The sequence below is a fragment of the Ctenopharyngodon idella genome, chromosome 7, assembly GCF_019924925.1.
Source record: "Ctenopharyngodon idella isolate HZGC_01 chromosome 7, HZGC01, whole genome shotgun sequence".
In the NCBI taxonomy this organism is placed as follows: Eukaryota; Metazoa; Chordata; class Actinopteri; order Cypriniformes; family Xenocyprididae; genus Ctenopharyngodon; species Ctenopharyngodon idella.
The window spans coordinates 27,172,500-27,185,340 of record NC_067226.1 but is presented as its reverse complement, the minus strand read 5'-3'; the positions used below and the strand labels follow the sequence as shown (position 1 = coordinate 27,185,340).

At 35.6% G+C, this 12,841-nt stretch overlaps 1 protein-coding gene and 1 long non-coding RNA gene across 2 annotated transcripts in view; one reads left to right on the top strand and one right to left on the bottom strand.

Moving 5' to 3' along the window:
* Positions 1 to 8,724: 8,724 nt before the first annotated feature.
* Positions 8,725 to 10,155, bottom strand: LOC127516241 (uncharacterized). The gene is made up of 2 exons (XR_007930954.1): positions 9,809 to 10,155; positions 8,725 to 9,649 (listed from the first exon to the last, which is right to left on the bottom strand). It is a non-coding gene; the product is annotated as an uncharacterized LOC127516241 (long non-coding RNA).
* mpped2a (metallophosphoesterase domain containing 2a) overlaps positions 9,425 to 12,841 on the top strand; it is a 66,768-nt gene continuing 63,351 nt past the window's right edge. Inside the window, exons 1-2 of the mRNA XM_051900668.1 lie at positions 9,425 to 9,657; positions 11,994 to 12,254. Coding sequence (XP_051756628.1) covers positions 12,127 to 12,254 — 128 coding nt within the window. The 5' untranslated portion in view covers positions 9,425 to 9,657; positions 11,994 to 12,126. The remainder of the gene's footprint in view (positions 9,658 to 11,993; positions 12,255 to 12,841) is intronic.

Sequence of the window (12,841 nt, the reverse complement as noted above, 5' to 3'; positions counted from 1 at the left end):
GAACGGTAGTATATATTTGAAGATTTTTTTAAAGGCGACCTATTAAGCCCCTTTTCACAAGATGTAATATAAGTCTCTGGTGTCCCCAGAATGTGTCTGTGAAGTTTCAGCTCAAAATACCCCACAGATCATTTATTATAGCTTGTCAAATTTGCCCCTATTTGGGTGTGAGCAAAAACATGCCATTTTTGTGTGTGTGTCCCTTTAAATGCAAATGAGCTGCTGTTTCTGCCCGCTTTCCAAAAGAGGGCGGAGCTTTAACAGCTTGCGCTTCAGTTGCTCAACAACAACAACAAAGTTGGAGAATCTCACGCAGCTAAAATGACAATTGTCAGTAACGGTGTTCAGCCTTACATTGTTCAAACCAGAGTCAGACACTGATGGAGAGATTCAGGAAGAATTTACAACTTTTAGAATGCAACTGGACGTTTCTGAATAGTTAGTGGATACGTTTATGTAGTTGCTATGGAGTTGATTCAACTCATTCACTAGCATGTGCCATAATGTTAATCTTTTGTGCAAAACCCATATGGATGCCCACTATACATAGCGTACCTGTTTGCCAAACAGAGCCATACACACCAGGCTAACGTTTATGATTGCTATCAAATGCTGTGAATGGTCTAATATTTCTTTCAAAATATGGCTCGGACAGAAACGCTCCTTTTTTAGCGATCGAGCTTGCCAGGGTCAACTTGCAGGCTATCAAAGCTAACGAGTCTCTAAATAGTGCTCTGTGCTCATCTGTGCAGCCAACGACAGAACAGTTAGCATGCTTTGCTCAAACGTTTGCCACGGCCTTATGCTGCCTTCACGTGCTATTGGAAATTTGATAATTCCCAATTCTGAAGTTGTGATTACGAGCTCATGGCATTAATGGAAGGGCGTCCATGTGCAATTTTTACCTAGGAAACTTGTATTTGTGATAATACCGAGAGCACATGAAGGCAGCATTAGAACCGGTACACCATTTTCGCTTGTGAAAACAAAATGGCGGCGCCATAGGGGGAAATGTGCTTAAACATGATATGTCCCCTTTAAATAAATTGCAGTTTTATACTGCTATTTGATGACTATAAGTCAATAGTTTTATATTGTACTGTTTCTATTACATTATGTCATGCTTCATGAGATGAGTATTTCATTCATCTTATAATTTCTGATTTTGTTTCAAATCATAGATTGCAAATGTGGAGCTAGTTGTTTTGATTGATACATTATGGTTTGGTACACTGTGAAAAGTGGTGTGGTGACAGTTAAAATGGCTTTTATTAGCAGGTATAGGCAATTCAGTCTAATTTTAAATATACACAAAGTCACATTTATATTTAAATTAATAACATAATTAATAATTAATTAAAAAAAGGGATTTATAAAAATGTCACATTTTTTGGTGCCTTAAATAAAATCAGTTAATTTAGTAGATGTTTCCACACAAAGCACATTGTTTTAGGTTACCTGACAAAACATTTATAATTTAGGGGATTCACTCCGGTCGTCACTGCCAAACCTTGGTCACCGCAGTGTTTATGTGGCCAAATAGTTCTAACGTGCATCCAAACAATTGAGAGCTCTGAGCTTTCAAGAAATTAAACAGTGCGGTTTGTTTGCTTTCATTCCAAATGAGTCTGAAATTTCATTAGAACCGAGAGCCAGAGAACATCAAGCCTCGCAATAGTATTAACAGCACCCATGATTTCTCTTTTCTCGTTGAATATGGGGAGACCATAAAAATGTAATCAATACGTTCTAAATCAAATTGGTTTTCATATTTGTTCCTTTCAAAATATAATGTGTAATCATAGAGTGCATGGGCTTGCAGTCTGATTTATTTGATTATTGGGGACAAATAAGACGTCAGCCTTGTGTTTCATTGCAGGCCTGTTGACTGATTGAGAGGGATGAGAATGAATGTTTGACAGAGAGTGAAATAAAGACGCTACAGAGACAAACATCGCCTGCCGCACACACACACACAAACAATTCTCAGAGCAAAACACCATCAACAACCACAGCAGGGTGGAAAGCAATGAAAGTGTTCTCGTGTCAGCGCTAAAGCACAGACTTCATGGTCCAGATATATCACACTTCTATCTAAAGATAAACAATATATACATATATTCATGATTCACATGCATTATTCACATGAGAGACCATTTCACGTGGTATATCTGAGGCCATAAAGTCTAAATGCATTAGATCACATGTGTATATATATGACCATCATGTAGTAAAAGTGCAGTTGGTTCACCACTGACTAAAATCAATGTTTACAATCAGATGCCAGCATGATTACACATACTCTTTCGTCCAGATTTGTCAAGGACAGTTATATTTCAAGCCAAAAATAAAAAGGAATTATATTTTGCATGAAGAAATTATTATTTTAGGCCATGTTGGGCTGCTTTAGAGAAGGAGGAAGAGTTGTTGTAGAAGAGTGTTGTTGCCATGCTGTCATTTTACACCGGCATGACGGCACATGCTAGTCGATGAGTTGAACCAACTCCACAGCAACTACATACATTTATCCACTAACCATTCAGAAACGTCCAGATGCATTCTGAAAGTTGTAACTTCTTCCTGAGTCTCTCCATCAGTGTCCGACTCCGGTTTGAACAATGTAAGGCTGAACACCGTTACTGACAATCCTCATTTTAGCTGCATGAGATTCTCCAGCTTTGTTGTTGTTGAGCAACTGAAGCGTGAGCTGTTAAAGCTTCACCCTCTTCTGGAAAGCTGCCAGGAGCAACAGCTCATTTGCATTTAAAGGGACACACACACAAAAATGGCGTGTTTTTGCTCACACCCAAATAGGGGCAAATTTGACAAGCTATAATAAATGATCTGTGGGGTATTTTGAGCTAAAACTTCACAGACACATTCTGTGGACACCAGAGACTTATATTACATCTTGTAAAAGGGGCATTATAGGTCCCCTTTAATATAATTATATATTAATATATTTTTAATGACAATTAAGTTGTTTCTTATATTTTATTATATATCTTATCTTATTTTATTATTATATATTGTATTAATATGCTATTTTCATGGCAATTAAGCAGATTCTTGCCATAAAAAATTATTTTAAAAATAATACAATGATTTTTTAAATTAAACTCAGCATAATGTTTCCATTATGTAAAAATATTTAAGCATTTAAATAATTTTATTTAAGCTATATATATTTTAATATTAAAGTAGAGAAAATGAAAAAATTATTTTAGGAACTGAGGTAGCCTAATGTTATAATTTTTTTTCTTTTATCTTTTTTTTTTTTTTTTTTTTTTTTTAAAGAAAAATGGGTTAATTGGGTCAAAATATGTCCCAGACAGATTTTGTGAAATTCACCTCATTAGCGTTTGTTCCTTATTCTCTTTCGCAGCCCAAACTTGGACTTGCTACACCTTCTAACAAACATGTCAGGCTGTCTTTTGTTTCACACTTTAGTTGCTGTCAATATCCCATCTCCACAATAAACCAGTTTTCTGTTCTTCCTTGTTTTGTTTTTTGGGAGAGAGAGGGAAGATGGAGTGATTGATCCATCTCTGTGGTTTAGCATTAGCGCAGGGGAAAGATGGGATTGAGAGTTCAGTCTCTCTGAAGAGAATCAGCTTTACTCTGGATTCTAAATTCTCCAACAGAGACAATTAAAAGAATTTAAAAGTAAGAGGTGAGCAGTGGGCCAGGGCTCCAACTCTATCTGTCCGTCCGTCCATCCATGTGAAGAGAATAAGGTGTTCTGGTCAAATGGCAGTTGCACCTTATAGCAAAAGATCAACTTCAGTCATGAGTGGATCTGTCTTTATGAGATGTACTGTTACAGAACAACAGACCTTTGTAAATCCTGTCAAAACATGACAAGAGGCCAATCCATGCTTTGTAGAAGCAGCATTGTGTCTCAGTTCTCACCCTGATCAGTGCTCCAGTTCTCCATGATTTCCGAAAGGTAATACTTGTAGCGTCCACCTTTGGACCCACAGGCGCAGGACTGTCAAAGCCACAATGAACAAAACTCCTGGGTTGAACTTTCTGAATGGAACCTGATATTTTACAAATATGCATTACCATTCAAAAGATTCTTTCAATGTTTTTGAAAGAAGTCTCTTATACTCACCACCAAGGCTGCATTTATTTGATCAAAAATAATAGTAATATTGTGTAATATTGAATATATTTTAAAATTTCATTTATTCCTGTGATGGTAAAGCTGACTTTTCAGCATCATTTTCAGTGTCACATGATCCTTCAGAAATCATTCTAATATGCTGATTTACTGCTCAAGAAACATTTAAATCAATGTTGAAAACAGTTGCGCTGCTTCATATTTTTGTAGAAACCATGATAAACACATTTTTTCCAGGATTTTTTAACAAATTGATAGTTCAAAAGAACAGCATTTAGAAGTCTTGCCACTTTAGATCAATTTTATGTGTTCTTTCTGAATAAAAGTATTAATTCATTTTTTTAAGCATATTGACCCAAAACTTTTGAACAGTAGTGTTAAACAATGTATTTAAAATTGTGCTGCTTTACTGTCAAGTCAACTAGTAAATAGTGTGTTTCATTATTTACAGGGAAGTCAACATTATAATAAATGTTACAATATTTATTTAAAAAAAAAGTTCTTCCTTGTGTTCTACATTTCATCTCTGCTCTGTCTTTATGTACTAATCTAGTTTATACATTAAACTTGGCATTGTAGATGTTCCCCATTTGTAAAGGCTGAAATAAACTTCACGACTTTTGTCCAGACTTTTGCACGTATTTGCAGTCTGGACGAGTCGACACTAGTTGTGAAAGTCAGTCTGCAGATTTTTGGCAGTCAGAGTTGACAGATTGCACAAAAAACTTGCATGTATGATGGGCACAGACTCTGTTTTTTTTTTTGTTTTTTTTAGCTTCAGACTATAATTCACTCCAAATGGAGGATATCAAACATGTTTGATATTTCTGAGCCGATTTTAGAACACATTGTTTTCATTTGTCATGCGTCTCCAGCAACAAGGCACATGTTTCTACATGAATTTGTTGTATTCGGAAGGACTTAAAAGTCTGGTAGTGTGTGATCCTCAGTCATTAGGGCATGATGACTAGTTGTATCCATTTACAAAGTCAGCAATAATGCCAATTTTTTTAAAAATCTGTTCTGTTTTTAAAAGTTGTGTAGTGTTTTCCAGCCTTAACTAGCTTTGGATAAAAGCATCTGCTAAACGAATAAATGTAAATGAAAAATATCAAGGTGTAAATATGAATATGATCAAGCATGTACAAACAAAGGTTCAGTGAACTGGGCAGTCAGCCCCTGCTGGTACATAATGTAATGACACCATATTGTTTCTCTACTGATGGTCAGTCAAAATCATCTGTGTATTTTTTTTTTGCAGGCCATATATACATTGCAAATATTTCATTATATTATAGTAGATGTTTTTGGAGGCTCTTAATAGTGTGAAATATATTTTTTCCCAGTCGGCTGCCTTTTACATCACAACACAGGATACACTATTAAAAATGAAGGTTCTTTATTAGCATAGATGGTTCCATGAAGAACCTTTAGCATCCATGGAATCTTTCCATCGCACAAAAGGTTCTTTATAGAGGAAAAAAAAGGTTCTTTAGATTATTAAAATGTTCTTCACACTAATGATTCTTTTAAGAACTGATCACTGAAAGGTTCTTTGGGGAACCAAAAATGGTTGTTCTATGGTGAAAACCCACTTTGGAACCTTTATTTTTTCACATCAGTCAATCAGTGCAATCATGATATTACTCCAGAAAGATGTCATGTGACCTTTTATGGCTCAGGTGATTGGCTAAAAAAAATAAATAACTGAGGCTGTGTCCAAAATCGTATACTCTCGAATAGGTACTTATTTTGAATAATTCGTGACTGCTAAAAAAGTATGTTCTGTATAGTATAAGTGTGTGTAGTATAAATGTAATCTGGATGTATATATTTGCCATGCTGTCATTATCATGTGACCTACCAGCATCAGTTGTGCCGCTTCACTGCCATTCACAAATCCTTTCCCGTGGCCTCATGGGATAGTAAAGTGTCCACCGAATGCACATTTCAGAATTTTGCCGGAAGTAGTAGGTCATGCTTTTTGCCTCTTTTATGAGTCTTTTGTCACATACTGTTTTTCGCCTACTAAATAGTAGGGAAGTATGTGATTTCATGAGCAAAGATGGGCTTTGAGGTGAATAGGAATGTTCTCGGGTAGTTTTTTCCAGGTATTACTGACTTTCTTATTATAGATTTAAAAAATAAATCCTTTTGACTGAAATTAATTCAGCCAGTCATTCAGTGCAATAGCATATGAAATCCAGTTGTTTTATATTTCTCTTTGTCTCTAGTTTATTTCTCTTTGTCTCTGATTTCCTATTTCGAAGAGCGATAATATGTGTGATCACCATAAATCTATGTGTGTGTGTGACTGTGTTTGTGCTGCTATCTATCCGAGAGCCCCTTGTGCCCCTGCTGCTAGATTTGGGTTAAGTGAAAATCACCCACCTCTCGTCACACAGTCTATCCCACCACCCGGTTAATATGGCTTTTATTCCATTTTCATTTTCATGGAGTCATTTTGCCCCTCTTTTATAGAAGGTCATAAAATATATAGTGAATTTTTAAAGCATTCTGCATAACATTTACATTTTCTATTGTATAGATGTGATCAGGGGAAGGAGACTGAATAAAACATTCATGTCAGAGGCCATTTCTTCAGTGACATTTGAAGCTGTATCTATCATCACTCTCTCTCGCTAGCGCGGGCAGGGGAACAAATGATGGTGCAGTGTTTAACGGCGCTCTCCGCGAATAAAATTCCTACCCTGCCTTCACATTATTGCCCGCTGGCTAGTCGAAGAAAACACATTTTCCAGAGATTAGAGAAAAGTCAAATAGAAATGTTGCTTAGTTGTGTGTGGTTTGTCTGTATTAGTGTGTGTGGGTTTGTGAAAATTGAAACGTCAGTGAAAAAAATCCACATTTCAAAGATCCACCTTTTTGCGCGACACATGTATGCAGTGTATGGATTTCAGTGTGATTTCGACGTTGAAAGAATACACAAAACTAAATGCATGCATCATAAAAAATTAAAAGCTTTCATTCTGAGTAATTAATATTTTTTAATTAACCTTGTCATGATTTTTTTCAGCTTAGAGACAATAAGGAACCATATTTATGAACCTTATTTTGGATATGGCATTCAGATCTGAATAGGCTGCCAGGTAAGATTGGAGTCTTATTTTCTTTTAAGAATTTAATATTCAATCACTGCAAATGATTTTGCCACAGTAGTATTTGACGTGTGCACTGATTTGATTGAATTTGCCAAGGTGGGAAAGATGTTCCAGTTATAAGGTTTATAATTACAAAACATATATACAGTCAACCCAAAATTTATTCAGACACCTTGAACATTTCATTCATTAATACAGTTTATTCACTAAAAAAAAATGGTAATAAAATATGACAAGATCTCAGAGTGAAACTGTGTCAGAAAAAATTAATCTTAATTATGTCAGATAACACTTAAGCAAAACATGGTCAGGTCAAAGTGTCTGAATCATTTTTGGTCCAAAATTTTTATCAATTTTACTGGTAGTCCACTGTATGAAAAATTTTTGGGTATGTCACAGTTTCCTTTATTTTGCTATCCTCACTTACATAAATGAACCTGCACCCACTAGTAAAAATAAATCAAAAATATAAAAAATGTCTGAATAATTTTTAGTTTGACTGTACATATAAAGTTTCTAAACCTAATGTCAAATAAATTGGGCCACCAAGTTTATCTTTTATTAAAACTAATAAAATAATTAAAATAATCCAATTTATTAAAACTAATAAAATAATCAAAATAATCCAATTTCAATACCCTGATATACATGCTAATTGCAACTTATTTTCAATTATAAGGTTTTTTTTATATGTACAAAACAGTATTGAACATCTAAAAACCATCATGAATGACAATTTTCAAAAAAAGAATGTCTCAATTAGAAGAAAAAAAATGCTGAGATTTTCAAAACAATCCCATATAAAGTTGCTAAATCAAATGTCAGATAAAATGGGCCACTAAGTTTATTTATGACCTGATTTTTAAGATATTTTGGTGGTTTCTTTCAGTAAAACTGAATCTAAAAGAATCTAATTTCAAGCTAGGACGTCATATTTACAGTATATTGTATGAATGCATTATCCATAAATTCATACAACACACTCACTCGCTATCAGTTAAAAAGCACCGTTGCACATTAAAATCTAAAAGAAATCATCAATGCTTCTTTACAACTGTCTAGACTGTTATGAGAAATTCTATGCAGTTGTTCTTTAGAGCTCTAATTTGTCTCTCACACACCTACACACACTAGTTCAGTTTAGCAGAAGTTGCTTTTTAATGATTTATTGTTCTTATTCTGACACTCGGTCAGTCTGAACTGAACCTATCACTCACATACATTTAACACATTTAAATGGTCATAATGCATGTCATAAATTAAAGTCACCATGAAATCAAAATTGACAATTCTTACTTATTATGGAATATTGCAGTAATTATTATAAATTATTTATCCTCATGTGCTCTCATAATCTTTAATCAAAATAACTTGCAGTGACATATCTTCTCTGATGACATGTTTACTGGCGCGAGGGCGGGGCAACCTGTCACTCACATGAGATCCACCAATAGCAAACCACAACCATCCAATCAATTCAAGTCCCGCGACTACATTTATTCTTGTTTGAGAAGCTGTTTCACTCAAATATATGTCGCGATTTCATTTAATCCCGACTTTAAATCAGGAATAACTGTATTCAATAAAAAGAGGGTTTAATTCTCTGATCGCATTTTACCATGAACACAGCAGAGTTGAGATATTGAAGTAACTCTTGTGCTTTTTGTTACATATTTTCAACATAAAATGACAGAAGGAACCCGACATAAAGCAAAGAGCAGTGTGGAAAATGCGGCTGTAATAAAAAAAAGTAGCCTGTTTTACATGACTTCACCCTACAAAATAAATGAAAGCAAGAACCTTTTTAGTCAGTCATAGATTGAAAAGTTTGCAAACATCACTTGATTTTGACAGTAACAAAGACCCTGACCTACAGATCTTACACACAGTGTAAAGGATAGTTTCTTCTTTAAAATGTAAACTAATTTAGCACTTCCTCAAGGTACTTTATGTCCTCTCAGGTTTGATTAAAACAGTGCGATAAATTTTAACCCTCAAAACAAAGGACACTGCAGAAAGACCCGAAAATAAGCAGCAGAAGAGGTTCTCTCCTCTCCACGTGTGAACGCGTATCATGGCAGACTCTTCTGAGGGAGGGGAGGAGTAACCACACACACACTCACACACATACTCGCTCCGCCATACTAGTACGGAGGCTATGCTCTCGTCGCTGCTCTCTGACCCCAGTGGCAGTCCTTTCTTCCTACACTGCGGTCTAGACTCACTCCCCCTCTCCGCCAGTCAGAGCGAGGCTCGTCGCCTGCCTGCGCTGCTTTTCCCGCGTGTCGCCGCCAGCTCGCCGGAGGGTCTCCCAGGGTCGAGGGTCCTGCCCCTGCCCGGCTCCGAGTGCCACCTCTTCGGCTACCGACATCTGCATTCCCCGGCGTGCATGGAGCAACATCTTTAGAGGTGGGCGAGAGAGAAAGAGACGCTTTCAACCTCTTCTTGTGTGTTATGCAGCTTGGACATGTACGCTTAGACAGGGAGCGAGAAAAAAATAAGACACAAAAGGGTTAGAGGTGTCTTGTCATTGAGCGGCGGTGTCAGCGCGGCCACTCACCCGGGGAACGATCACCCTCCGCGGCGAGTGTGTTAGACACATTTACACACGAGTTTGCGTGTTTTAACTCGAAATGTCCGTGATATTGTAGTCGGGGGTGATGTAGGTTCAACTTGATCTCTTTTGCTCTCTCTCTCTGAAGAGTGTAGCCTGCACTTGAGGCATGATTTCCAGCCTTTATTTTGATCGTTCCCTCGCATTGTTCAGCCGGAAGCAGTAGAGTTGAGCGCAAATAAATATCACGCGCGTTATGTAGACGTTATATTTAACGCAACGGCAGGTTTTTTACGCAGCTAAGCTAGTGGTTGCTAGCTAGCTGAGGTGAGGAAAGCGATTTTTTTTCAGAATACGTGGAGTAATGAGGATGAATATAGTTTTATTCAAAATTGGGCATTTTCAAAACCTATATTTTACATTAAACAAAATAGTGTATTACCTGTAGAGTTATTTGTAAATTATTGTAAAGAGTTTGACGTAAAATCAAAAATAACTTAATGACACGTACGTGACAGGAAAATACTGTATTTCATACTAATTTTGTTTTTTAAAACTGTACGTTAGTTTACAGCATATCGTATAATGTCACATAACAGTACGTGATAATAGGCTACTATTAAATTAAAATGAACGTATTTTATCATTTGTATGTCATTAGTACAGTACTGTAGATATAAGTACAGTAAGCATAATTAACTACAATCTGTTACAGTTGAATGAAAAAGTGAAGACTTTTTGCAAAATAATAGGTAATGCATAATAATAATAATAATAATAATATGCAGTAAAGCTACAGAAATATTGAACAGAGGACAGGAAAACAAGACTCATAAATTAGACAAGACAAATAAATAATTCATACATTAAAAAAAAAAAAAAAAAAAGCATCCAAATGATTGACAGAATACTACTGACTAATTCTTGCATGCCCAAACCTACAGAACAACATACAATTCAGTTCATTTGCATCACATATTAACAGTTAAATGCCTTCAGTCCTTTACATATTTAAATGTTATATTTAGTAGAATAATGTGAATGTGATTTCTGCATTCGCCTGGCTGGTAAAGTAGTAGATAACTCATTTCTTAAGGATGTGTGATAATGGGTTGCCTCATTAAATGATGTCTAGTAAGGTGTCAAAGCTTATCTAGTACAGTAAACCAGAATTTTAATAAGAAACTGAAAAAACTATCTTTGTGGCGGGTGTTACTGAGCAAATTCAGTGATTATTATTGCATCCATTTATACAGTAAAATTATTAATCTCTAATTGTTTTGTTTTCTTTCTTTTTTTTCAAAGAATAAAATACAAACTAACAGCAATGTACTGCACAGTTTTTAAAGTAAACATGTTTACACATCATTTTGAGTAAGTGAATGAAAGTAGTTTTGAGAGGGTTAGATGAAGTAGTTCAGGGGTTGGTCGTAGTTAACTGGCCCTCCAGATGGCGAGAGAGCTGGAGATGTTGACTCTGCTCACCTTTCTGTCTTTCAGCGTTTTCTATTATGTTTTGGTTCAACACTTTTGCACAATTTGATTTATTTGTTTTGGATCATACATACTGTTATATATTAACCTGTCATTAGACATTATGTTTAAGTTTTGGTCAAGGTTATAACTGGAGTTTGTGTGCATGTTGAGTTTGGATGAGTTTAACTTTATGAGTGATCATGAATTTTTGTGTGTGTGTTTGTTTGTCATAATAAGAGGGGCATCAATGCAGCATAAAGTTTTCCTGTTGTTTCTTTATAAGTTTATAGTGGAAATATTATGAAAAATGTCATAAATTATAATTAGAAAATAGATGTTTCCCTGAAAAAAAAAATGTAAACAATGATATCCACTGTATGAATGTTTTATTAGGTAACCTAAATGTCTGTTTCATGTGGTAACTTCTAAATTAAGAAATAGCTGTTTAATGTAACAATTGCACAGTGTAGGTATTATAACATATCTTTGAGAAGTAATCCAACATATAAAGAATATAAAACACTTAAATAACAGACTTTCCACAAAGCAAATCTTGTACATAATTAAAATTTTCCACAATCCAAATGTAGTTATTTGCTCATTTCCTTTTCAATCCTTGTTTTACTATCTATTTTTTTTTTCTGTATTACTCATACAGTCATTTTATGCAATTGATTTCACATTATAATCTTTTTCTGTGGCTCTTTCTTTACAGATAGTATCTTGTCCTCCTCCTCAGCACTATCAAGGGTTCTTTTCCGTGTTTAAGTGGTGGTTCTGAAGGATGCTGACTGTGTGGGTCGCTCCAGGGTCCTGGTGAAGTGTCTCATGTGTCACGTGGAGAAAGAATGGCCCACGGAATGCCGTCACAAGGCAAAGTGACCATCTCGGTGGACGAGTACAGCTCCAACCCCACGCAGGCCTTCACCCACTACAACATTAACCAGAGCCGCTTTCAACCGCCACACGTGCATATGTGAGTAACAAAGGACGATGGCACAGAAAAATGCTGTTTTTTTTAAATATACATTTCCTTTATGATTGTGATTCAATTTAGTTTTAGCTATTCTGTTTTGTTCTCACTTTGAAAAAAAAAAAAAAAAATGTATCAATTCATTTGTTTTTCCTAATCTGTCAGGCTCGCAGTATCGCACTAGCCTTATATGTCTAACATGGTGTTTGGTCCTGAATAAGCAAACTTTGTAATAGGTTTGGACTGCATCAGACACAAGATATCTTTAATAGCATAATGGTCTACACGGGTCAGACAGAAATAGATAGTTACTATTACGATTTTTCAGGCTCTTGGTTTTTATATCGACCTCAGCTGTGGCACAGTATTACATATTTCATATGAAACGTACACCGAATGCTTTGTCAAATACATTTTCATGCACTGCGTTATGTGCAATTTAAAACCAGATTGTTCACTCCACGTGTAGTGGTTTGTGGTTTGGAGGAAAAAGTATTTGGAGCAGACATGCTGTTTGAGCATTATTCATCTTCATGGTAGTGGTAGAGGTGTGCAATATAGACCAAAAATGATATCTTGATATTTTTTGG